Source organism: Apus apus, chromosome 12, assembly GCF_020740795.1.
Source record: "Apus apus isolate bApuApu2 chromosome 12, bApuApu2.pri.cur, whole genome shotgun sequence".
NCBI classification, from domain to species: Eukaryota; Metazoa; Chordata; class Aves; order Apodiformes; family Apodidae; genus Apus; species Apus apus.
This window is the reverse complement of record NC_067293.1, coordinates 11,462,154-11,489,964: the sequence shown is the minus strand read 5'-3', so window position 1 is coordinate 11,489,964 and position 27,811 is coordinate 11,462,154. Positions and strand designations below refer to the sequence as shown.

General features: G+C 40.9%; 1 protein-coding gene across 1 annotated transcript in view; it reads right to left on the bottom strand.

The window, feature by feature from the left end:
* COL4A5 (collagen type IV alpha 5 chain) overlaps window positions 1-23,073 on the bottom strand; it is a 79,844-nt gene extending 56,771 nt beyond the window's left edge. Inside the window, exon 1 of the mRNA XM_051630350.1 lies at window positions 22,984-23,073. Coding sequence (XP_051486310.1) covers window positions 22,984-23,073 — 90 coding nt within the window. The remainder of the gene's footprint in view (window positions 1-22,983) is intronic.
* Window positions 23,074-27,811: the final 4,738 nt, after the last annotated feature.

Genomic DNA, 27,811 nt, shown 5'->3' with positions numbered 1-27,811 from the left:
CTCACTAAAAACTACTGAACTGTACAGTGATAAAACACAGGCTAAAATAACACATACACAGAAAGCATGATCAAGATCCTACACAACATAAGGAGGATTTATTTAGGTTATGGAATAAGAGACTAAATTAGTCTTCCTCACAGCTTCTAGAAGATGTTTCTAACAAATTTTCTGAGTTTTCAGGTATAAGAGAACTGTTGGGGTGAACAGGAAGAAATGGGTTACATTGTCCCTTCACAAAATAAGTTTGATACACACAGTTTTCTGAAGGTGAGTTTTTGGCCAGTGAAACTCAGTCCCTATATACTGTATCTCTACAGAAAAACAGCAGAAAACTACATCATGATTGCTAACACACCTTCAACAGTGCTCCTGTCAACATCAAGCGTACACAAGAAAACTTCAACTAAAAATGGAATGAAATAATTTGGTATAAAAAGGAATCTAAAAGCAGGGCAACTTAGGGCAGGTTGCACAAGCCCTTGTCTAGGTGCAGGTTGAGTAACTACAGTAGTGGAGATCCCACAGCCTCTCTCTAGGCCCTTGATCTAATGCCTGACTGCTTTTATGGCGAGATTTCCCCCCAAAATCTCACCAGAATTCCCTGTGTTGCAACTTGTATTCACTGCCTCTTTCCTTATATGAAGGATGAGGAGGAGTCTGGCCTCATCTTTGCTACACCCAAGTAGCAAGACAGTCATAGCATTCACACCCTCTCCCCTGAAGCCTTTTTCTCTCAGGTCCCAGCACTTACCCATACCTCCAGCCTCTCGACTCTGTGTGTCCCAAAATTAAGTAAATTGAAATATTCTCTAAGTCAGCTTGTTTAAAATCAGGGATTTACTTTGCCAATTTTGAAAGAGCTGACAAGCAAGTACCTTTCCTGCATATGCTGTCAATAAATAATGATGGATTTGATGCTGAATGATAAAGTGTGCCCCTCCCAATACTGTGGCATTAAAAAAAAAAGCAAGCTTTTCAGATGAATCTACATCTTCCTGTATAAAGTTTTTGAAGAAAGTGCTTCTCTCTCTTTTCTACTTGTAATTTTGGAAAAAAAATGCTTCGATTTAAGCAATGTAGTTTGTTTTTAAGCTGTAACTGTCTTCCAAAGTAATTTATATATTCAGACTGGATTCCTTACACTTTGAGCAGCCTTTTAAGGCACACAATCAGCCTGTATTGAAGAGCTGGGTGTACTCATTGAATGCTTTTTGATAGATGGTTTTGGATACCCAGTTAAGAACAATTATTTGGAGAAAAGGAACATGGTCCTTCCTGTAGCACTGAAGGGAAGCTAAAAGAAGCCTGTAATCAGAAAACTCTTCAAATACTCACTTTAATCAAATGGTATTAATTTTTTGCTTAAATCCTGGGAAAACCTATTCACCCACAAGCTTATCAAGAAGTATTCCCTCAGCAGAGTCACTTATCTTCCTGAACAAAAGCTGTATTTGGCAGATTGTTTCTTATTTGCATTAACTTGTATTTCCACTAAATTAAGGGATGTTTTTTGTAGCTAAACGGGTTGAATACAGAAAGCCCTGAGAATTTGTACTATATCAAGATCAATTCATGCCACTTCTAGGTCATACTAGAGTATGGCATGAAAAACGAAAAAAACATAGTGGCACAGAAAAAAAACATAATGACCTCTTCTAAGTGAAAACTTTCTTCTTGTTTAGACTTTTCAATGATCAAGGACTTTTTCACTTGGGAAAGCAGGCACAAGAATCATGCTGCAGGAGAATGCATACAACATAACAAGTTAGTACAAGTTTGAAAGCTGCTCAGTAACCACAGGCTAGAGATTTCTGATGATAAAGAATTAATTCTTTATCTTATAATAATACAAGGAAAATTCAGGCTCCATACTACACATAGCAACTCTTGGAATTTCTCCTGCACATCAGCAGCAAGTCACCTACACCTCAAATAAAGAAGATACAATGACTACAACATTTTAAACATGGAAAATCCTACATTAAGAGCAAGACTGATGGCTATGATCACTAGTTTGCCCTTCGCAACAGCTTTATCATCACTAGTTCTGATAATTAAAATACTCCAAAACCTCAGTGGAACTCTTAAGTTACACTTGGTACATTTGTTACACATTGGGGAACTAGTCACCTTTGTATTAGGCAGCCAGAATCCTCCAGTTGTAGTTCAGTTCCTAGCTTCGGACAGTAGAACATAATGTCCTATGTGACAGAGAATAGGATAAAAAATACTGGATGCAATAGTGAGTTATGGCTTGATCATAAGAGCTGGTCACCTACTATATTACTGCTGCCTCCCCTACTCCCCAACACATACCTGTAAAGACAAACTCACTATCATTGCCATTGCCTTTGCTGAGACTTTTGCATAGCAAGACACAATCAAGGGCTCTAATTACTCTATTTGAGTTTAGCTAATCCTTTCATTGGATTTTCCTGACAGCTTCTACCCCATTGAATCCATGTGTGGAGAGCAAGTTCTTTTCATTAGTATATAAAAGGAGGGATGGTATTGGTTTACTGGTCAAAGGATAATTCTTCCAGAACAAGCTCAGCCTTTTGTGTTTTACATGGACTGATTAAAACTGCTTTATGTCACCAGAGTGGGGCTTTTTGTTTGTTTTTCAATTTGAAATAAATGTCACTTCTTACTCTTGTCCCCAGGTCTGTTACAGTCAGCTCAGTGAAATGAACAAGTCTAAGTTATCCTCAAAATTTGTTTTGGCTAGAAGCCTGCATTATATTGGACACATTCACCTCCTTACTCATCAGGCCTAGAGATGTCAGTTACAAGGTAGTTTTGGCATATCCCCTCCCCACCTCCCAGCTGCCATTCACAATAGTATTGCACAAAATATTTCTAAAAACCACCCAGCAGATAAATGCTATTCCTGGAGAGAACAGCAACTTGGTACTTCCCAAACCTGTAAAGGGAAAAGAGAATCTCTCTTACTGATTGCTAAGAGCAAGTTAATAAAAGTCAGAGGCCTGGCTAATAGCTTCAGGTAGGTTAGCCTGACTTTGTACTTTAATGTGTCAGAATCAATGTGACACAGCACAATTCAAGCAATACAGTAGCTGCACAACTAAAAGACATAGATAGGAAGTTTAGTTGTGCTTCAGAAGTAATTTACCATTACACACATGCAGCTGCAGGGAAACTAAACATTTAATTGTGTGCATGGAGGGGAGAGCATAGGCAATATCTAAAAACCTAAAGTATGCATTAGTACTTAAATAATGTATAAGCACTTGAGCATATAGAAGTTTAACAATATTTTAATACTTTTTCCATGCAAAAGATTGCAGGAATGGGAAGGGAAGCCAGTAATTTACAGTGCTCAAAATGTACATATTAGAAATAAAAGAGGTGCAACCTCTTACAGAAGCACAGTATGTGAATCAATAAGGTTACTTTGCAAGTTATCAGAAGAGTGCCAGCACAATCTAAATTGCTCAAAAATGAATTCTTAATCCCGATGTCAAACAGTTGGATAAGTGAAAGAAACACACCAAACATTTACAGACTGAGCAATTTCTTTACTCCAACATTCTCACAATGCATTATTTTATCATGAATCCAGAATTTCCCGTTTGATAACCCCTTTAATTTCTAGAGGAGCACAGCTACATTACTGAGTCTACCTAGCAATGCAGTTTTTACCAGCAGCCTACACACTGTTCTTGATGGCTCAGTTCCGGTGGCAGCAAGAGGTCAAGTAAGAGTCAAAACCTGATTGTGTACAGCCACTGATTTTAAATGCTGATGTCGTCTGTAATGTATTAAGACTTCTTAGAGATTCAAATGGCTACCAAGCTTCAGCACTCAACATATGTTGCTGTTAACAAGCACACACCAGTTTCATGGTGTCCTGAAGGAAACCAGTTATTTGACACCACAACATTGCAAGCTACCTCACCAGGTGAGAAAGGTTCCCTCCAGCAGGGAAGAGATGCACAGAAATCACTGAAATAAATTCTACCTGGGAGAAGCTGGCCAGACTTTTAAAGCAAATTTAAACTCTGCAACACATTCTGATCACAGGAACATAACTGTGGAAGACTCCACAGTTTGTGAGGGAGGAGCAGAGAGTAAATAGCAAAGGCTAGAAAAATGTTAATACACACTCAAGCCACCATATGCAGCAACAGTTGTTTCTGTCCTGTGTTTTTATGTTCCCATACTTATTTCAGATTACTAGGATCTATTTGAACACATATAATCAAGCCTTTTTCTAGTTTGGTTTTATGAAGACTCTCATTCATTGGACTGGTCAAAGGAGGAACCAGTCATAAAACTCACTCAAACATAATTAATCTTTGTGGGCTTCCGTATAGCACACAGACCATTTTCTCTAACAGATCTTGAAACTGAAAACAGCAATTCAATCCCACAATTTTTCACAGGTATGGAGCAACACATGTGCTTCTGAAAGGTTGATATACCTATGAGTCATTCTACTACCTGCAGCAGGCTTAACCATACAGCTACTCAGGCAATGAATTATTGTTATTCAAAGGTAAAATCTCAGCTTCAGGATGGACAGAGTAATAATTTCAGGATTTCCTTCCAAATTTCATAAAAAGCTAATACAAAGAGCACTTCCTCCTAGTATTAAGTTTGCTTCATTATTAAGCCCTCAGATCTCTCTCCTTCAGTATTTACCAGCAACCAAACAACACAAAAAACCCACAAAAAACACACACCAAAACCTGAATGAAACAGTGTCTTGCATTCTGCTAGAGAGTCATACCAAACTGCAAAGCCCAGAGTAAAATGAACTCCTTAAGCTCTTGCACAGCATTCATCACCCTGCCAGGTTTTTATTGACAGAGAAGGGGGAGAGAGGTTAGAAACAATGGAAGTGTTAATAATGCTAAAATCCATGCTTTTGAAGTGTTCTAGTCCAGAAAAGAATGAAATGAGACTTCATAATTCACCAAGTCTGTCTCTAGGTCACATACTCAGTACAATAAAACTTATTTCCTAAAACTACAAAACCTAGATTAGCTCAAATACACAACTTTACTGCTGAGAAGTAATTTAACAGTGTTTTTTAGTACATGAAACTGTGGAACTGCAGGATCCTGAGCTGAATCACAATGTCTCCTCATTTGCTCTTGTTCATGATTTAAGGTTGACAGAAGAGAATTTTTAATGCAGCTACTTGTTGAACAATGGTGGAAGACCTACTTCTAGTGTAAAGCTTATACACAGTGGGCAAATCCTGCACCTCAGTCATTCTAGCTGCTACAGGAGTTGCTTAAATGCTACTAACATCACCACTGCATTCAAATGAGAGCTTATCAGCCAGAAACATAACAATGTTTTAACATGAGAAAAAGGGAGCATAAATATTAGATAATTGTATCAATATGAAGACTGACTCCGCTGCTAGAAATCCACTCTGATTAAAAGCAGCAAATTCACCATACAGAAAATCAGCCTTTGCTCTAGGAGGAGGGCTACAGTGTTCTTTCTGCTGCAACCATGAGAAAGTCTCAAACTCAATTATTCATACCTCTGTTTATAGTGGGGAAAGAAATTCAGCCTTGAGGTTTGAAGCAGACAAAGATAAAGTTTATTTTGGTGGTGGTCCTGAAGAACATACTCACATTTATTAGCTTGCTGAGATCTGTGTAACAAAACACCTGCACAGCTATCTAGCTAAGGATTTACTACTCACCAAGGTCAAAGATTTCACCATTTATCTTCAGCAAGCTGAGTTTCCATTCACTTGCCCGGACATGAATATAACCAAGAAACAAAAGGTTTTATAGGGATTTGACAAGCAGAGTTAAAGCTGCTATTGTGACTTCTAATTATGATTTCATGTACATGCTCTTTAGGGTTTACAAGAGTACAAGGCTGCAGATAACATTTTATTACTCAAATATCTATGTCAAGTCAACTATAGCAGAAAAACCATCACAGCTCCATAATCCAAATGGCCATTCTTTTCTCCTTGAAGTACTGTATTGATAAATAGTAACATTTCTAAAGCAGAATCTGAATTAAAATACTACATAGCTTTTAGGTAATGATTTCCCTCAATTCACCTAGCTAAAGATACTAAGACAAAAATTTTTATGGTCTAACATTTAAGAGTCAAAACATGCTTGCAGAAGCTCTAGACCAACTTTTTTTTTTTAAGTAAGGGAACTTCTGACATGTAATTTAACCTGTTACACCTTGAGGCATTATCTTTCTTTGATGTCTGCACAATACAAGATCTGTTCAGACTTGTAGGGGAAGCTCTTAGCTGTAGTGGCCACTATGAATGGGACACAAATGAGGCAGGTTAAAATCTGAATCTGAGACATCTGAGGAATAAGCAATCCTTTTTTCCTCTTAAGGGGCAGCACTAGTTTGTTTGCTATTTAGACGCTTGAATATATTATAGTAATAACATGAAACATAACTAAGACCCACTAAATCTTGTTGCCACACCTCAAATGAATGCTCTGATTATATAGAAAATTTATGAATCAATAGATTTTCTTAGAACACAGTTACTATGATTTGGTTGGAATCAAAGGGCTGCTTTATGAAAAAAATAAGCAAAATAACCTTGGCATAACTACCTTCAGAAAACACACAAAGCTTCAGATATGTCTGTATTAAAAATTTTGTACCACAAGAAACAGATGTCAACTCTCCTCTAAAGAGGATTAAATTTTTCTGCCCATATTTTGTATCAAAATTATATGAATTTGACTGCTTTAAACTGAACGAATTACAGCTTTTTAACACATTGTTCTCTGTAAAGGTTCTTTCACAGCAGTTTCTAGTTTAAATAAAGGCAACATTTGGAGCAATAGGTCTTTCTTTAAACCAGTTGACAGTCTAACCACAGACAACTTTCATACTCAGTCTTTACTGAATTAACGCACAAAAGCTTGCTCAACTTTCATCCATTCCCAAACTGCAACTATCTGCCCATGAAGATTTTTCCCTATAACCTGCAAACAACACAGGGAACAGTTTCTCTCTCCTTTCCTGGAAACTCTTAAGAAAGGTTCAGAGATAAGATCTATAGAAGCACTCACCTACAGATTTTGGCAGGTCGAGTGACCTGCTATGCAACAGCTGCTACTGCTGCACAAAAGACTCAATCTGCAAAGCAGAGGAGTAGAAAGGCAGGCTATTCAAATGTCTGAACTGCTGACCAGGGTTTCTAAAAACAGAAGAAAATGGGAATAACTCAACCTCAGCAAGCTCCAGAGAGGCTGGAAGTCAGCAGGAAGAGGCTTGCACCAAAACTGCTTAACCTCCCAGAAGTCAGGGGTTCCCACCTCCCTTTTTTAACAACTAAGGTGAAAGCAACAAGCAAATGCACAGATATTATCCTCCTAGATCAGCAGGTACTGCAGCCTGACAGAATCTTTCTGTATCCAATTCCCAAACCAGAGAAGAGGATAGAAAGCGTAAGAACCCACCCTGGCCACTCAGTCAACTTCCCTGCTATCCCAGACATTACTCCTTTTCTCCATGCTTGACTTTAGGAGTCTGAGAACTCTTCAGGACATGAAGAAACTTTAAGCAGGCAGTATAAGGAACAGAGTTAACCCTTGCAACTCTCAATGGTTCATTCTCATTTTCTACAAAGCCTTCTATCTTCAAAAAGAATTGCTGACACTCTGCTTTAATGAGTGCTACCAGCCTTGCACTCAACTGTAGGCAAGAATAATGACATGGACAGTTCTCACTTCTGAAAACTCTTATATTTCTGTGGTCTGTTAGTCTTACTAGACAAAGAATGGACTCCAGTGTAGTATGTTTTACAGGGTGGAACACACAGAAAACAAAATAATCATGTCAAGCTCCACTGCCGTTCACAGAATCACAGCCTGACCATCAAGAGCAAACTTCCTCAGTTTATGTACAAGGATGCTGTGGGGTACAGTGTCAAATGCTTTACTGAAATCAAGATAAACCACATCTACCGCCCTACCATCATCTATCCACCTAGTTACTTCCTCATAGAAGGCTATAAGGTTGGTCAAACATTACTTCCCCTTGGTAAAACCATGTTGACTCCTGTTAATGATGCCCTCATCCTTGATATGCCTAGAGATAGTGCCAAGAACAAGTTGTTCCGTCACCTTTTCAGGGATGGAGGCGAGGCTGACCAGTCTATAGTTACCCGGGTCCTCCTTCTTGCCCTTCTTGTAGACTCGAGTGACATTTGCTATCCTCCAGTCCTTAGGCACCTCTCCTGTTGCCCATGACTTACCAAAGATGGAGAGTGGCCTAGCCCTTCTTACAAGCATTTCAAATCTAGAATTGAAGAGATCTTAGAAGCCAAGTACTCCTGTCCTAATGAACACAAATTTTGAAACAGCTCCACATAATACTGTATGAACTTGCAAAAGTTTCCTTTAGCAGCAACTCAGATTAAGTACTACTTCTATGCTGCCATCCACAGGCAGCATCTCAAAAAGCATCTATTTAAATCTGGCAACTACACCTCCTGCTAAACAGTACAAAGAGCTCTAAAACCAGAATGTAAACTACCAGTTGGTCTTCTAGCCCACTTTGCCTCCAAGTTCCTGAACGGACAGATCCAAAACACCACACATCCCTCTTCAGCAGGCAGCACAGCACCTGCATGAATGCAAGCCAACCTCCAGCTTTTATACAAACCATAACCAAACTCCTTAAGTACATAGAAGAATGGTTTGGTTCAAGTATGCTTCCATCTATACCTGTCCAGTTACACATTTCTGCAACTAACGCTAGCACTGAGGCACAAGCATCAAGTAGCTGACATTCAGTCAGTGGTAGTATATAGTAAGCCACTTTGCTTTTCAGGAAGTCTCAGTTTTACTTGAATTTTACACACAAGTCTCTAATCGCTAACCTCTTGAGGCTTCCTGATTTTTTCCAGCTGCAAATAAGAAGTGCCATATGGTACTCATTACAGGTTAGGATTTACTAGCCATTTAGGACCTTTCCCACATGACAGGTGTTAGATGTTGCCACTTTCTATAACCATGTCCAAATGTAACACAAACCTAGACCTAACTGTCAGCTAGGCTTGTAAGCTTCAGATATGCTTGCAAGCCAAGTATTATACAGTCATAACACCACTCATTCTGAGACAGTCTGTTTTTAATCCTTTCCTCGTCAAGGAACTGGAAGACCCAGGCTCCAGACTAATTCCCCAGAAAATGTCCTGTTCTTCACCTTCACCCATATAACATGCAACAGAGGAGGCTTCAATTCTTGAGTGCTGTTAATGGATGTCAGTCATTTGTCCCTGACAACTGCACCTTCATGTACAAGGTGTGTGAAGCAGACCACACAAGAGCAGAAATACACTTCTTGCTCTGAGAAAGAAGAGAAAATGGAACAGATTAATCCAACCCCACTGTGGTCTTTTTTGAAATTTTGAAGCTACTGAAAGCACTAAATTAATACCAAAGATTAAGCAAATATACATGCTAAAAAGAATAGAGGCTGTGCAGAGATATTACATTGAGATGTTATCTGAAGAAGTACACACCCTCTTAACTGTTAGAACAAGACCTAACTCACTTAAGGCTTGGTGGGTGTTTGGGGGATTTTTTGTGGTGGTGGTGATTATCAGCTCCACTCTCCTTCAGTTCTTGGACCAAGTATCATAGCTCCAAGGTTCTTCTAGTTAAAGCTGTTTTATCATTTGTTTATGCCTGTAGCATCAGCGTACTCTGTGTGCGCACTTTAACACCTGGAGATAGCACTTCAGGCAGCACTCTACCTGTATTGCTCAATACTAATACAAAAAGCTACTCTCCAGTCTTTGGTAATCAAAGTTGAAATATGAAGGGGAACTGAAGAGGGCCAAATTAAACAAAAAGCAATGAACGCAAAGGAATTGTCCTAATCCTGTAAGTCAGAGGCACTTGCAGAAGAATAGAGCATCAGGACCTGCTGAGCTGCAAGGCCCCTTTTCTTCTTTTATCCCCATGGGTTCAGAAACCTCTAAAGCTGATAAAATGGGATATTTAGCAGGAGCTTTCAGAAGCCTGTTCTGGAGATATCTCTGCAGATAAAGAGTAGTCCTCAGCATTAGCCCCTCAAATTTGTTTCCTAATGCACTGGCTATATGCTAGCAATAGCTCAGTGTCTCCTTAAGAGCACTTGTCACTTCAAATGAAGTGCTTCATTGCAAGGTGCACCTTGCTATGAAAAAGTGACCCTGTAGTGACATAGAGGATCACAATAGTAACTTTCCATGGACTATTTCACAGGGGCAAAGAAAAAAAAAGAGGTCTACATGTATTTTATTGCCTTTAAAATGCTGGAAGAGACTGCTGCAGTTTAGTTCTAACAGATCATTCTATCTAGTATACACAGATCTTGGAATTAGAAAATCAAACTTGATTAGAAGAAATAGACTTAATTCCCTTACATTAGAAAAAAAATACAGCTAGGGGCTATACATTATCCAAAGAATCATTACATTTGGTTTGCACTCATCATCACTAAACAGAAAGCCTGCCGAGGAATTAAGTCGCACTTGTCAGAAACTTGCCACATGAAACAAAACATTGAACCCAGGCCAAAGAACTAGCTAAAAGGGCCATAGATAAGATCTTTACAAAAGGCACTGAAAAACCAACAAGTTGTTTTGTTTTGTTTTTAAAATACTAGCATTGTATCAGTAGTAGGAAAGGCAAAATAAATCTGATCCATTCTAGAGAAAGGAGATGCAGAAGTAAAAGAAACGCACTTTATATTTTTGTTTCAAAGAGAAGCTGATGTCTAAACCTTCAGAATAATTTAGTATGTATTTTGTCTCTATTTCCTCCCAGACCATAAAAAGATATTTAAAGAAACAGTCACAGTTGCATAGTCCTCCTGAGAAGTTCAGTAATAAAAACATTTCAGTAAATATGACTACATGAGTAATTCAAGTATTCCTTTTTCAAAATAGAGTGATATGATCCACTTAGAACTGGCAAGCAAAGTGTCACTTCCAATGGATGCTGTGTAAATAATTGAGTTCTACTTTTTTTTTGGAATGGAAGTCTGCTGCAGCAGCATTACATTTCCTACTTTGACACACAAGTTGAATTAGTGCTTTTTTTCAGCAACTGATTTGAATCGCAGTCCCTCTCTGGAGATTAGGTTAGCAATTGTTAACTTCCTATGGAGTAAAGTATCACATTAAGGTGATTCCCTGACCAGATCTGAGGATGTCAGTAAGCCGTTTCCCTTGCAATGTTGCATTAAAGTACTGTCATTTTAAGGTGGGAGTAGGCAAGGGAAGAGCCCACATGGTTTCAACACCCTGGCACAGTAATTAAAGTGAGGAGATCCATTCATAGAAAATAGCCCTCAAGTATTATTAAAACTCGAGATGCAGTTCAGTCTGAAGCTTGGCAGGGGGAAGAAACAGCCCCTGGAATTTGTACACATTCCAAAACAGAACATCACTTTCTCTTAAGGGAAAGTATTCCCTGAGACACCCTGTTTTAGGGAGTATACCAACTCCCAGCAGTGTTATTTAAGGCTGAACCTATGCCAGGAAAACAACCTGCAACTTTGTGATATATGCTCTGTATCCTTCAGTAACCAGCAGGTTAATGACAAGCACGCAATACAGAGCATTTCCATAAAGTTTTAACTGCATTCATACAGCAAGCAGGGTTTGGAATAGAAAATACTGTTGCCATGACCTGTTAGCCTGCAACTATCAGAAGAACAAATAGAGAACTTCAAAGACAGCTCTACCTTGATCAAGAGGTCACCTAATCTAGTTTACAGAGCAGTCTTGCAGTCTAAGTTTTTCTAAGGTTCTAGAATAATTTACAAGCTTGGAATTTTAGCACTTCTTAATTTTGTTCTCTATATTTCAGTAAAAGTATTCAGAGAGTTAAATCCAACAATGGTTTTGCAGTGAATTGACCCTGGCTTGAAACCAGGTGCCCAAAGCTGCTCTATCATTCTGCCTCCTCAGCTGGGCAGAAGAAAATAACACAAAAGGCTCACGGGTCATGATAAGAACAGGCAGATCGCTCCCCAATTACTGTCACTGGCAGAACAGATTTGACTCCAGGAAATCAGTGCAGCATTTTGCCAATCAAAACTCAGAGTATGGTAGTGAGAAATTAAACCAAATCTTAAGAACAACTTCCCCCCACACCTTCCTGGGCCCAACTCCACTCCCAATTTCTCTGCCTCCTGCCCCCCAGCAGCACAGGGGGACAGGAAATGGGAGTTGTGGTCATTACACATAGTCTCTGCTGCTCCTTCCTCCTAACACTGTTTCCCCACTCCAACATGGGTCCTTCCCACAGACTGCAGCCCTGCAGAAACAGACTGCTCCAGCACAAGTCCCCCACAGGATCACAAGTCCTGCCAGCAAACTTGTGCATGCACAGACACTTCACAGCTCCCAGCCTCCTCAGGCACATCCACCTACTCTGGTGTGGAGTCCTCCACGGGCTGCAGGTGGATATCTGCTCTATGATGGACCTCTACGGGCTACAGGGGGACAAGTCTGCCTTCATAATGCTATTCACCACAAGCTGTAGCAGAATCTGCCCTGGGACCTGTAGCACTTCCTCCTCCTTCACTGACCTTGGTGTCTGCAGTTTTTCTTCTCACACATTCTCACTCTTCTCTCCCGGCTGCTGTTGTGCAGCATGTTTTTTTCCCCTTCTTACACAGGTTATAGAGTCCCTACCCCGACTGAGAATGAGCTCAGCCCTTGCCAGCATTGGGTCCATCTTGGAGCAGGCTGGCATTGGCTCTATCAGACAAGAGGGAGGCTTCTGGCATCTTCTCACAGAAGACATTCCTGCAGCACCCCCTGCTACCAGAACCTTCCCATGCAAACCAAATACAGTTTTCTATGCTTACCCTCTCCAGTCAAGCATAGAAGACAGTAAAGTTACCAGAAGTCTTCATTATCAGTTTTTAACAATTAGCATGAATCTTTGTTTATATATCTACCATCTGTATTTGGCCTTTCCACCCTTTTAGCAACCGGCAATAACACAGTATTTAATTAATTTTAGGACTGGTGTTTGATAAGTTTCTCTCTGGTACACACCTGAACAACATTGAAAAGCTTAAGGGCTTCCTTGCTATTTTAGATAATCTTATACCAAAATTATCAACATCCTTCTTTCTGCCATGGAGACAAAAAAGCCACTGAAAATCTTACAATGAAGTTTAGGACAATACATTAACATCAATTAAATGATGGATCATTGTGAAACATATTTGCTTAGCCTGATGGTTTAAAAAGAAAAAAGTAATACCATTTTGCCACTGCCATGACTAGCCATGTTGTTCCTCCACAGTTACTTCCATAGTATATTAGCAATTTAAAATTCTTTAAAGAGACCCATATATTACTCTCATTCTTAGTGCAGTATGCTAATATTCTAAAAATACACATTTTCTGAGCAGGACTAGACCTGTCAATAAGCATTTTCTTATTCAAGCCTAAAGTTAAGGAATTTTCTAGGATACAAAAATTCACACTTCAGATGTAGGTATTTTAACACTTTGTTACTACTATTGCTAGAGAGTTTGAAGATTTTTAGAACAGAAATGATACTTGCAAGATTTTTGTTCACATGCACACTTGTGTGGAGGAGTGTCACTATTCTGTTGTCAAGAAGCCTCCATAAGCATTCTGGATCAGAAACTAAATGTGCTTTCTCTTCATAAAAAAATACAAAAATCCCACCCACAAACCCAAACTTTTGTATTGATGTTTTCACTGTTTGCCTTGGCAGACTCTAGGCACAGGCTTCTAGAAATTTTCATGGCACTACCTTCCCCATTAAGAAAGGGCTGAATGAATACTACAAGTTGAGCTGACTATCCAAAAAAAGACAAACAACGAAACAACCAAAAACATCTGAGCCCTGCAACTTCTTAAAATCCTCTCTAGACTTTTTCTTTGTTGTTTTTAAATATTTATGCCTTAATTTTTTAAAAAAGTAACAGTTTTGCAAAAACCTCAATGTTTTCTCCTCCTGTCTGACTGATTATCCAGTGATTGGATGAAAAGAGATACGAGACGTCAATCAGAAATTCTCATTTTTTTTATTGCATTGAAGAAGCCTTCTTTTATTTCTGAATACATTTGCCCTTTAAGGTTAAATATACAAGAAAAGTGTCCTGAAACTAATTCAGAATAAATACTTTCTCTGATAAACTTAGTTCATATTGTCTGAATGGCAGCTAGAAGTTATTTTGCTTTTCAGGAACAATGGCTTCTGCTGTCATTTGGCATAACAGGTTGGTTCATAGTAAGATGACTCAAGAAAAATCACTGCTCCATAAAAAGGATTATTTTTAAAAGGTTTTGAAACTGAGTCCATAATCACCTTTACCTAAATATTGTTTTGCAGTGGCACTTCTTGTCAGAAAATCAAATTTTCTGGGACATGAAGGCTTGCCTGGTCTTGTCTGCAGGTCACATTAGTTTTTATTGCTTTAAGTAAAGCCATTTAATTGTGGTTTATAACTGCTACTTTAATTCAAGGTGTAGAAAGAGTGCAGTTCATTGTCCAGGGTGGTCATTTTCTTCCTCTCTATTGGACACATGCAAAATTTAAGTGCATAAGAAGAATGGTTTGCTTCTGGAGAATCAATGCTGTATTTAGTGGACACAGACTGACACTAAATAGTCTTTTATGCATGAGTTGTCAATACGTTTCTTTCTTAATGAAGGAACATCAGCCTTCATTGCTAACAAGGGGAAGCCAAAAATGAATCTAATGCAACTGTTGAATTACTGGTTGCTTATGCTTGACAGCTTTATGTAATTAATAACAAATGCTCACTATATTTTAACCCAGAATACAGGAGTTAGAGAAGGTAGACAGCAGAATGGACAGTAACAAAATTAACTATTCTGAATATACTGTAAACTTTCGATGTTTTTCAGAGTACTGGAGAAATACCAAGTCCAGTATACATCAAAATCATCATGCTTAATTTTCCTAGCTTAATAAAAAACAGGGAAAGGACAAGGGTATGGGTACCAAGAAAATGATGAAGAAGGAAGCATTTGGGCTAGAGGTGAAGTACATGGACTGAGAACTTTTTTCAACACATGGAGATGAGAAATATTGCCAGAAAGTGTTTAACAAAGTTAATTTGTTTAGCAACAAGTAGTTATTAAAATGGTAGGATCTGTAAGCCAACAGTTGAATGAAAAAATGGATTTGGCATTGGTCTTGTAAATAGTCCTGGACTCCAAGTCACCATTTCTGCACCACACTGTTTATACTAGCATACAAATTAAGCAGCATAAGTAACATCTTTCTAGATTAAGACAGAAAAGTAGAAAACTCCTACTATAAGAACAGTATGAAGGAGCTGATAACAAGGAAAGAAAGATTGCCAGCCTATAGCAAGAAAAAACCCAGAAACCTTCTCACTAGTTTCATAGGCTCTTAACAGGCAAAGTAACAGAGGAGAAAGAGATGACCTTCTCAGATCAGAAGATGGGAATGAAAACCAGTCAGCCAATTATTCCAACACCTATCTAATGACTTGCAACACCATTTTAAACCTGTAATTGTTATCAAGTGCTCAGTGATTTTTCTTGAGGTCTCCTGTTCACAGAAGAACCCAAATTGCACTTTACTGTATTAAACACGACACACCAATGCATATTATCAGCACTTATCTTATGCATAAGAAACCTAATGGTATTTGTATTTGAGAAGGTGCTACAAGGCAAACAGGAGGCTTTCACCTCCCAGCCATATAAGCACCAGGTGGCATATGGGTAACTCAGGTTAAAAAAATGTAAAGTGCATAATTTCTGACACATCTACAATCTTCTGCCCTTCCACTCTGATGCCAATCCTCTAATGTACTTGAAGTTCCTGAAAGACTTAAATTAGAAACAGGAGTCTGTCAAAACCAAAGAAACAACAGCAAAAAAACCAACAAACCAACAACCCTTCAGCGTTGACATTCAAAGCTTGAGACCTTACTCTCAGTACAAATGTTGGCAAGTTGCTTCACTTTATCACTATGATTGCCAAATAAAGCCAAATTTCATGACCAGTTACTCTTCAAGTTACAGAATCACAGAATCCTAGGGGTTGGAAGGGACCTCGAAAGATCATCTAGTCCAACCCTCCTGCCACAGCAGGACCACCTAGAGTACATCACACAGGAACACATCCAGGTGGGTTTTGAATGTCTCCAGCGAAGGAGACTCCACAACCTCTCTGGGCAGCCTGTTCCAGTGCTCTGTCATTCTCACAGTAAAGAAGTTTTTTTCTGATGCTTACGTGGAACCCTCCTATGTTCCAGTTTTCACCCACTGCCCCTTGTCCTATCACTAGACATCACTGAAAAAAAGCCTGGCTCTGTTCTCCTGACACTCGCCCTGTAACATATTTGTAAACATTGATGAGGTCGCCCCTCAGTCTCCTCTCTTCCAAGCTAAAGAGACCCAGCTCCCTCAGCCCTTCTTGGTAAGGGAGATGTTCCACTCCATCTTTGTGGCTCTGTGCTGGGCTCTTTCAAGCAGTTTCCTGTTCTTCTTGAACTGAGGGGCCCAGAACCAGACACAATATTCCAGATGTGGCCTCACCAAGACATAATTGAGGGGGAGGAGAACATCCCTTGACCTACTAACCACACCCTTTCTAATACATCCCAGGGTGTATTGGCCTTCTTGGCTACAAGGGCACATTGCTGCCTCATGGTCACCCTCCTGCCCACCAGGACCCCCACATCCTTTTCTCCTACACTGCTCTCAAGCAGATCAGCCCACAACCTGTACTGGTACATGGGCTTGTTCTTCTCCAGATGCAAGACTCTACACTTACCCTTGTTGAATTTCATCAAGTTTCTCCCTGCCCAACTCTCCAGCCTGTCTAGGTCTCTCTGAATGGCAGCACAGCCTTCTGGTGTGTCAGCCACTCCTCCCAGCTTAGTGTCATCAGCAAACTTGCTGAGGGCACACTCTGTTCCCTCATCCAGGTCAGGGATGAAAATATTCTACCAGAGCCAATAGTGTGATCTTATCTACCGTAACTGCCTCTCCAAATATAACACAAGGGTGAGAGATGCAACTATCACAGAAGAGAGAGAATAAAAGTCTGAGTTTCATACATACATACACCTCAGCTGCAACCAAGGGTTTTATAAGAGTGGCTTCTAAAGCCATTCAAATTCCCTAGGAAACAGTACAGCATAAATATCTTTCTCCAAATTAATGGTGTGGTTTAAAACTAGAAATTCACACCGATAGCAATGAAAGTCAGTCCTAGAATAAACACTTTTCCAACATGTTTAATATTTTTCAGCTTAAAGTCCTGACAGATACAGACACTGGCAAAAAGACTCACTAGCTTGTTTTCAGCCAGTTAAGTGAACAGAGTTTTGATTATCTCTGGAAAACTTGAGGAGGAAAAGCAGGTGTTTCAGGAGATCTGCAGCAGCACAGCTTATCTAGCATAGAGTAGGATCATATTAGACTACAGGAGGACAGTTTTACAGGTCTAGCTATATGCCTCAATAAAATGAATAATTTTGTAGGTAATAAACTAGAATGAAAAGGCAAATAGCTAAGTGCATTGAACACAGATGACTTTTACAGTACGAGGAGAGAGAAGTGGTTGAATTCTAACTCTGACATTTTAATTCTCTGTAGAGATTAGGTAAAAGAAACAAAATACATACAAGACTAAACTATTTTCCTTCCCTTCCAAATTGGTGAAGAGGACAAAGAAATCCAACAACAGAGCTGCAATAACTAAGAGCCTTGAAGGCTACCACCTTCAAGTAATAGTCTGCTGAAATCTATATCTAGTCCTCTCTCTGACCCCTAAACCACACAGTTCAGATAATAAAACCTCACTGTCAATATCACCCCTACAGATTGGTTTTGTTACATTATAACAGAATAATGCAGCATGTTGCAGACATATGACACCCTCCACAAAAGGGTTAAATACAAAATTAAAGTCCTGAATACTGCTGTGTTGACAACTTGAGAGATAGCTTCTTGACTAGTTGCAAATAAGAAAAAAGAATTTAATACAAACCCTCCAGCTCACAATTTAACTACACAGCTCTAATTCTTGACTGCAGGATACATAAAGTTGTCTGAACAGAAAGTACATCCAGAAGCACATCTGTACTATCACATAATTCTAGACTTATAGGGTAATTCAGGCTGGAAGAGGCCTCAGGAGGTTACTTAGTCGAACCTTCCAGTCAAAGCAAGGCAGCAAAGACACTGAGTTTAATAAACAAGAGTCACTCAATATCAAAATCTTTTCCAAGCAGATTAAAATCTATTAATACATTAAGGTTTAACTATCAAGCATTTCATAGACAGAGACTAAAGAATTCACAAGTTTAAGCTAAAGTGTTTTATTTGCAATGTAGCTTTACAATTATCTAATTGCCCAATTTCTGTATCTCCTAAAATATAGAACATATCTTCTCACAAGTTCTCTAAGAAAGACTTGGAACAAGAGCAAAAAAATGTTTTTAATAAGCATTAGAATTCCATCTTATAACAGGACCCTTTTCTCTTCAGCTCAGCTAAATTTATTCTATTGATAATTTCACATTACATCGAAGCCTTTCTTTCACATACCACACTCTTAGCAATTACACAATCAGCACAATTCCTTTTTCAAAGCTGCACTGTATATTTAATAAGGTTTAATTGCATTGCTCATTTTTGACAGGAGGATAAAGGATGCTGCTTAAGAATTATTACAACTGTACCAGCACTATATCTTTTATCAAGGTTTATTTTAGATTTTCTGGAGAAGAGATGGTTTACTGCACAGAGAAGTCTGCAGTCAGCTTCAAGTAGCCAAATACTACAGATAGCAAGAACTCAAAAGCACTCCAGTAGTTTTAAACATTACCAAGTCCGTACAGACCTATGAAACAGGTAATTTAAAAGTGTCTTCATTCAAAGCAATTTGTCTGGTACTATCTACCATTACTGGCAGAGGCTGCTTTCCATTCAATATGCTTGCGAAACACTGTTCCTAGAACGTGTGAGTGTTATCTGGCCATCTTGCTATGTGGTGATACCAGTGGAGAGTTTACACAATCAAATCAATTAGAGAAGGAAGCATTTTGATCTAAGTGAATGAAAGGTAAAAATGTACATCTTTGCTGTATGTGCAGAACAGATCCTTTACTGCACTTTGCCCCAGACAGAAAATATGTGCATTAGATTTGTTGGGATGTTCTTACTGATTTCAGTTGGTTTGTATTTCAGAAAAGTTTTTTCATGTTCCAGTAAAACCAATAGTAACTAATTGCATTATGGTAAGTATTATTGCTTATTCAAAGTAGAAAAAGATCACTATGTAAATTTAAATTTGCTGTGAAATAAACAAAGTAGCACTTTGTCCTAGAAAAAATATCCCTACTTTAAAAAAGGGTAATTGGTTTAGACAATCACTTACAGTGAGTAGATTAATCCATTAATGACCAGGAAAACTAAAGTCTAGCAGATTCCACTGAACTATTAGACTACTTCTATCATATTGTAAAACTATATAAGATACATAACAATTTTGCATGCATGACCATAGTAGATCGTATCAGGGTCCAAATGGTTTGTATAAGTTTCACTCAGGATTCCTTAATTTGATTGTATTTTAGAATGTGCCAGAACACACCTTGAGATACAAGTTTTACTATATATCTTTAAGAGCCACAAAAAGTCAAAAGCAAAACACATGACAAATAACAAGTTGCAAGCAGGAGTGCTTGATCCTTAAAATGTTATGAAATGAGAGAGTCTTGTGCATGACTAATCAAGACACATCCATGGAATTTCAGGATGAAATACTTTTTGAATCCTAAAAGCCAGAATCCATCCCTTTCTGCTTTTACTGACACAGCTTTCATAACTAGAAAAAGCCACAGCCAGTTATGAAATGGGAAATCATAATAACAAAACCACTATGATAGAACAGTTAGGACAAAGAAAAGAAACACAGGTGACAATCATTTACAAATTAACCATATTAATCAAATGCATTGTAATTAATGACATGGTAAGCTCTGAAAGGAAAAAACCCAACTAAACTTAGCGAACTTTCATTAATAACACATTACTTTCTTAAACACAAATGACACCTGTCTTGACAGCTTCCCTTACCATATTTGAACAGCTGTTTTCACCCCTACACTTTCTATCAAACTGAAGTTATAACAGCATGCAAAGAAAAAAACCCAAGACATTGCAGAAGTTAGTAAATTTTTAATAACATTTGGGCTGACAAAGTTTATTTACACTCTGAAAACCTAGACCACAACTACAAGGGAAACTTTTTTCAGTATAAACCAATAGAGAGCCCCTAACTTCAGTTGAGTTTCATAGATTAGTACTATTCAAGACCTAGCCCATCTATGTTCTTTAATTAATTTCCTAGCCACAACTTGCAATCAAGTTTTCTATAGCACACTGCAAGCATAAATCTGCTGAGAGGGGGAGAAAAAAAAAAATAATCTGCTTATAGGAAGAAATAATTTGCTTATATACTTGTATGTAGATTTGTATTACCAACACTTAAGCAATAATAGTTCCTTAACACACATTATAAGCACTCATACCCTTGAATGAAAGCATATAACTAATAAGCACCTTTTTTTTTTTTTAATAGTGTAACTTGAAATCACTTAATGCACTTATGACGCCATCTTCCACCTCATTCATCCCTCCAATCTAAAGTAAGACCATTCTCAGGTCCTCAGCCACTTTTACACTCTTCATCAGTAGTTACACACTTCACTCTGCATCAACAAGTCTGCATGGGCAGGATTCATAGACTACTCACCAAGTTTAGACAATGGGGTATGGAAAACCAGCAATACAATCTGAACAATTAAATTTATCCTTAATTGAGTATAAGGTTTTGGGGCTTGGTTTTTCTTGGTAAGTCCACACTGGCAGATGACTCTCAAATATATTCACCTTGTAACTTATCACTAGCCATATACAATATTTAAACCAACTGGAGCAAAGAAAGTACTCCTTCTGCATTATGTGTGTATTACGAGACTGAATAACAATTTTCAATATTGATAAGGACACCAGAATGACCTGAACTCATCCCACCAGATTCATCCAAGGGAGGATTCTAACACAGGGCTCCAAAGCAAAATTCACTGAAGCAACAGTGTATATCAAGCATACTGCTACAGTGTTAATTCTACCCTTTTTGACAATGAGAAAAAGAATAATTTAGTGTTATCATCACTGGATATTCAAGAACATCAGAACACAAAAGTATTGAGAAGCCATTAGACCTTCTGAAAAAAAAAAGTAAAACTTATGTAGGTTGGAACAGAGGTGTTCCTCTGTTCTGAAGACCTTTGGGTCTTTAGATAATCTTATCTCACTGTGGGGTAGTAAATCCCCAGAGAAATGCATCCCAAATGAGCTGTAGCACAAGGTGTTGTTAAGAACCAGGAACTCCACCATTGCCTTTTCTCTTTTTCTCATTTGTCCCAAACAAGAAAGGACTGCCTACAGGGTCAGCCCACACAGTCTCCTTCCCCACAAGCTCCCACCAGTTGCACACACAAGCCCCTGCTTGGGTGCTTTCCTGAAGAAAAAAAGGGAATGCACACACAAACCTTCTCATCTTCATCCTCCACCTGCAAAAACCGTTAAGTCCTGTAGGTGAGACTGACCGCATCTTTCCTTAGGGGTGAAAATTAAGGAAGGTAGCCTGGGGGGAGGTCTTATTTAACAGCAGCAGAACTAGTAATGCAGGCAATGTGGAGACAAGCAGTTCTCCAACTCAGCAAGCACTGGTGGCACACTAACATCACTTACACTTGGGTACACACCTGAGCATGGTAAGAAGGAGGGGCAGAATGGGAAAGGAGTATATTATGACTGGTCTTTGCCTTTTGGAAGGACAGATGAAAGGTCTACAAAGTTTCACTGTAAAGGAATGCACTTCAAAGGAGAATTCAAGACAAATAACATTTTGTCAGCTCTAACTACAAAATTGAAGAGTAGGGGAGGAGTAGCAGAAAGGTATTCTACACTTATTAACTGTAACGTGTTATGATTTTTCAACTAAGGAGTAATCCTAAACAACAGAAATCTGGATTCGTTTTCCCTTCCAAGTAAAGTTAACAGCCATTAAGAAGGAACTGTACAAATCTGAAATTAACCCATGCTAAAGTATGAGCCTTTTAGTTAATTCCACTACTTGTTAACAGCTGAATGTCTTATTCAAGCACACTCCCAAGAAGCTGGGACAGCATCCCTCTCCCAAAGACAGAAAACAAAATTAATCTCCAGGCCACCTACTGAGCCCCCTCTACAACACTGCACACACTACTATCTCTGCTCACAACACAATTTGGGTTTTAGAAATTAGAAATACAACCCTCAGGAAAAGCAAGGGGAAAAGCAAGGCACAGCCTGAGGCACGGTCCTCCGGCAAACCATGCCTGCGAGGCTCCGACCCCCTGCCACGGCCAGGAGGGACTTACAGATGCAGGTGAAGGCTCAGCTGGCAAGAGCTCAGACACCTCTTCACGAAGATCCTTGGGGACGGGGGTAAAGCGGGGGGCTCTCTTCCTCCTCTGCCCCAGAGGAACAGCGGGCTCAGAGCACACACAAAGCTCGCCCAGGCTTCCCCCGCCTCGCACTCCCGCTCCCTCCTGCCTCCCCGCAGCCGCCGGCGAACCTAGACGTGCCAACAGCACAGGGCACCGCGGAGAGCCGGTCCGACGCCGGCAGCACCACAGACCCTTTGTCCGGGGAAGGGCCCGTCCAGGAGCCCCCGGCACCTGAGGGAACAGACCCTCCCGCGCGCGGCCCGGCCTCGCGCCGCCGACCCCCGCCCGCCGGGCTCCTGTCAGGGGCCACGGCCCAGCGCGGCCCCTCGGCCCCAGCGCGGCCGGCAGCCACCGCGGAGCCCCCCTTCAGCCTCCCCCTTTTTTTTAAAGGGCTCGAAAGGTCCCTCGGAGAACAAGGAGCGCGCGCCCCCCACTCACCGCCGCTACCGCCTCCTCCGGCCCCCAGCACCCCAGCAGCAGCACCAGGCAACCAGCAGCCAGACCGCAGCTCCGCCACCGCGGTTCCATCCTGCCCGCTCAGGAGCTCCGGAGCTGGCCCTGAGGCGCGGGCATAGCCCGGCGGGGCAGCGCGGCTCCCTCCAGGCGGCTCCCGCCGGCCGCCCCGACGCCAGCCCCCGCCCCTCTGCCGCACGGGCCCGCTTCTCCCGGCTCAAGTCCTCACGGGACTACTTGCCCCGCGGTATTCATCCGCACCGTAGGCGGGCGGGTGGTCGGCGGCGGAGGGTGCGCGCGGGTGGGGTGGGGTGCAGGGCGCGCTGCCGCCTCGGCTTGAGAGGGGCTGCGGTTCCCCTGCGGCTTTGTCAGTTTTGGGTGCCGGGGTTTTGTCGGCGCGAAGGGCGGGCGCCTGCTTCTCCCCGCCCCGCACCTTCACCGGGCGGGCAGCTGCTGGACCCCGGACTATTTTCTCCGGCGGAGGCAGCTCGGCGCGTGAGGCGCGGGGAGCCGCCGCCGAGCCGGGTCGCACCTCCGGAGGGCCGGGCGGAGGGGCGCGGGGCCGTCAGGGGCGCGCGCCGCCGCCGGCTCCGCCGAGTTCCGGCCCGTCCCGCCCCGCTCAGGTGCGACGCCTCAGCCGGGACCGCGCCAACGGCTGCCCGGGCGCGCGCCGGCGCGGCGCGGGAGGCAGCGGGTGCCCTGCGGGGGAGCGGCGGGAGGAGCGCTGCCTGACCCCGCGTGGGGGCTGCTCCCCTCGGGCAAAGTATCCCCCGCCGCAGCGGGGGAAGGAGCCGGCCAGCGGCCCGCGCTGTGCCCGGCCCCCGCGGGGGACCTGCCCGCTCTGGGTGACGGCGCCGGGCCTTCCCCTGCCTCCGGCGGCGCGGAGCCGGCGCCCGCACGGGAGCAGCGGCGCGTAACCGGGCTGCGTCCTCTCCGCCTTCCCCTGAAGCATGGGCCGCGCAGGGTGAGTGCTGGGGCGCGGGGCCCCCTGCCCGCCATGTCCCCCCGGCCCCGCCGGTGACTCTGTCCCTTTGCCTCCCTGCAGGCGGCTGCTGCTGCTGCTGCTGCTGCTCCTCGGCCTGAGCGCGGAGCTGGCGAGTGGGGTAAGTGAGCAGGTCCTGGCCGCCTGTGCCGCGCCGGAGGGGAGCGTGCCTCACCAAACCTGTCGGGGTTTGGGCATCTTTCGGCCAGAAAACAGACACCTCCTCAGGCCCCTCGAAAAGATACGGGGGTGTTTTTTAATTGCCGTGCCCCTCTGCTCCCAAATTCCTTGCTCCCTTTCGCCTGCTGGACTTTGATTAATTCTTGTGAAGTACGCTGGGGTGAAAGACCACCTGTGTTCGTTGTAACAGCTTTCTAGGTCTGAAAGGATGTTCAGGATCTCTCTTTGCATCTGACCCCGTTCTTTTTTAGCCTCTTCTGAAACCTTTCTGTGAAAAGCTGATCCTTTAGATCCTTGCTCGCGAGGGATCCAACCCAGCCTCGTAACTAGGTAGAAGTGATGTGAGAAATTAAAGGATTAAGCTGTTAAGTGTTGTGTTAGGGTTCATGACTATGAATTAGGAAATGTGTTTTAAATTCCAAGTTGGCATACAGAAGCAAGGACTTTGTGATCTGTCAGTCTGACAATTTTATGACATAAAATTGTCATTTTCTCTTACTGTTCCTAATTAATGTTTAGACAGATTAGAAGGTGATCACAGACTTTAAAAATGTTCATAATTTTCACATTTTGGGGGTGTGGCAAGAGATTTTCTGCAATTGGGATGCTGAAATTGTTAGCCCACTCAACTGTAGTGAAATAAAGAGTCCTTTGGACAATTTGTAGCCTAAATTAAGTGTCTGGCTGATGTACAGTTAGTGGTTCGAAAAGCTCTTTCTTAAATTGTGATGTAAATTAAGATTGTCCAATAATCCTTGAGGTCCGTATTTTATAGCCCATATGCAATAATGAATTAATGGAAGTAGTTAGTGTAATATCTTGTTAGCATGTTTATTTTATTTCGATTTCTAACAGTCTTCCAACAAAAACAGTTAAAAAATGGGTTATTGATTTCTTAGCCAAAGTTTTTCTACTGCATTTGCTATTCTTTTGATTAAACTTTTAAGGATTTAGAACCTTATTGTGCAACTGAGAAGAAACCTTTTGAAAAAGACTTTTAATAGCAGAGGGCTTTACACTTTTCATAAATATGAAAAGCTTGGTTCTGCTTTGCACTTGTGATAATCAATTGCACTAGTAGAATTTCATCATCCTGATCAGGTGGTAGTAACAAGCTCTAATCTTCTCAAAGATTAAAAGATTAGACAATGTGGGAAGCTGTGAGAGGTTTTTTCTTTTTATGCTTTTTTCTTTCCTCCAACAAAGCCAATAACTGTTCTTCAAGTGGTATTTAAGTGGAAATTACTTTTATAAAGCAAGTATTTTCAAGGCTTTCTGTAACAAAAGCCACATTTTGCAGTCACTTTTACGAATTCATGCAGTATGTCAGTGAAATTATTCCTGTTTAGTGCAGATTTAACTTACAGCAGCTTATTAATTGTTTGCTCCAGTTTTGCTTCATACCTGTGGGAAAGCATGTCTCCTGCAGTCAGATTTTCATTAGTTCCCTGTGTGCGTTTCATTGCCCATAAAGGGACTTTGTCCATTTAAATCTATTGCAAGGAGTAAGATTCATATCTACATGCCATATTTAAGCCTTTCTGACAGTTTTCTTCAGAATTAGAGAACAGGCGACTCTTTGTTTTTGTGTAATCATTGTAAAAGTATAAAAAATAATCAAAAATAAGTCCTTAAAATACTTGGGTTTAGTGCTTTAAATGTCTAAGCAGTTAAAATATTTAATTATTCCTACTAAAAATGTTGTTGAGTATACTCAACAGGAAAGATGTACAACTGTAGAGTCATAGAATGATTAAGGTTGGAAGGGACTTTAAATTTCATCAGGTTCCAACCTCCCTGCTATGAGCAGGGACACCTCACACCAGACCACGTTGCACAAGCCTCATCCAACCTGCCCCTGAACACCGCCAGGGAGGGGGCTTCAACAACCTCCCTAGGCAACCTATTCCAGCACCTTTCTGCCCTCATGTTGAAGAATTTCTTCCTGATGTCTAACCTAAATCTACCCTCTTTGAGTTTAAAACCTTTACCCCTTGTCCTCTCCCTGCCCTCTCTGGTGAAAAGCCCCTCCCCAGCTTTCCTGTAGCCCCTTCAGGCACTGGAAGGTGCTCTAATTAGGGTCGCCCTGGAGCCTTCTCTTCTGCAGGGTGAACAGCCCCAAGTCTCTCAGCCTGTCTTCGTAGCAGAGGTGCTCCACCCCTTTTGATCATCTTCGGATATAGTAATAGGTAAATGACTTTCTGGTATTGATGAATTAAGAACACATCCTAGCACCTTCCAGTATGAAGTGAGGTGTTAAGAGAAGATACTAGTGATTGAAATAGTTTTTGCAGTAAGCAGAGCTTTTTTAGGGAAAGCAGGATGCTGAAACATTTCTTAATAATTTGAAGTGACTGAGTGTAGTGAAGTACAATCTTAATAAAATTAGGTTAAAACTTCTAGTCAATTGGGAATAAGAACTTCTAGAAGACTATCTGCAGACAGTCAATTAGTAAAACACTTGTTGCTAAAGATGTGATTTGTAACATTGTTAAATCTTCTTTCACATAATCTAATTTTGAATATCTTATCTGTTGTAAGAGAAACATCCTAAATATTGTGCTAAGTTAAATGTTTGTCAGGAATGTTACTGTGGACATGAGTAGGAGAGAGTGGCTGGTGTGTCAAGCCAGCATCTTGGTTAAAGTTGTATCAGAGATGGCTTTGAGTCAGGTCTCAATAACAAGGTAGAGTAATCCCTTCCTCTGTAAGAATAGGATTTTTAAATGTATGAGAATTAATGTCTCAGCTTGTACTCGTTTCTCCTGGCTATAAATGATGATCTATTTTGAATGGCAGTACAAAATTAGTCTTGTAATGCTATCTAGGTTTTCTTGAGCCAAATGTTGAAAACACAGGTGACTTGCTGTTAGACATGTGGTTACTTTGCAGAGAGATTGTTACCTCATTTGTAGACCAATTGCTGTGAGTGACCTAAGAGTTTCCCTTAAGAGCTTTCAGCAGAAGTCATTCCAGAAGCTATGCTTCATTCATGTTTTCAATCTTCTATTATCAGTAATTTTTATTAATAATGAACCAGGACTGTCAGGTCAAGGTGTAGTACTATCTCCAAGACATTTGTTACATTGACATTCAGGTGAGATAACTGCTCATTTATTGCATTTCTGCTGTTGTTTAGCTAGTTGAGCAAACCTGGGAACTACTGTTGAGACTTACTGTAAGTACTTACTGTTGGACATGTTCACTTGGAACAACTGAGCTTTCAGATAGAGTTCTGTTAGCTTTTATTTCATGAGTCTGGAGTTCATGTACTGTTGCAACTCTTCCAAATCTTCTGGTGTGTTGATCTGGATAAGACACCTTCTAATCCGCATGTGTGAGTGTAGAGACACTTGTTTTGTGAAGATTCTCACACTGCATCAAGAGTGGTTGTTCTGCAGAGGTCAAGTTTGAATAGTAATAAGTTTGTATCAAAATAATGAGTATTATTCCCTGGTTCTGTAGCAAAATAATGATAATTACTTTAAAAAGTAAGCAGTGGAGAGTTCATAATGGTGCTAATTATTTAACTTCTTACGTTTCAGAAGATGTTGACATAAATCTTGCTACTTGTGTTCAAAGTAATATTTTCTTCTCAGAATGGCTTCATCTCCTCTCAGGTCTGAGGAAATGTAAAGAGATGGAATCAGT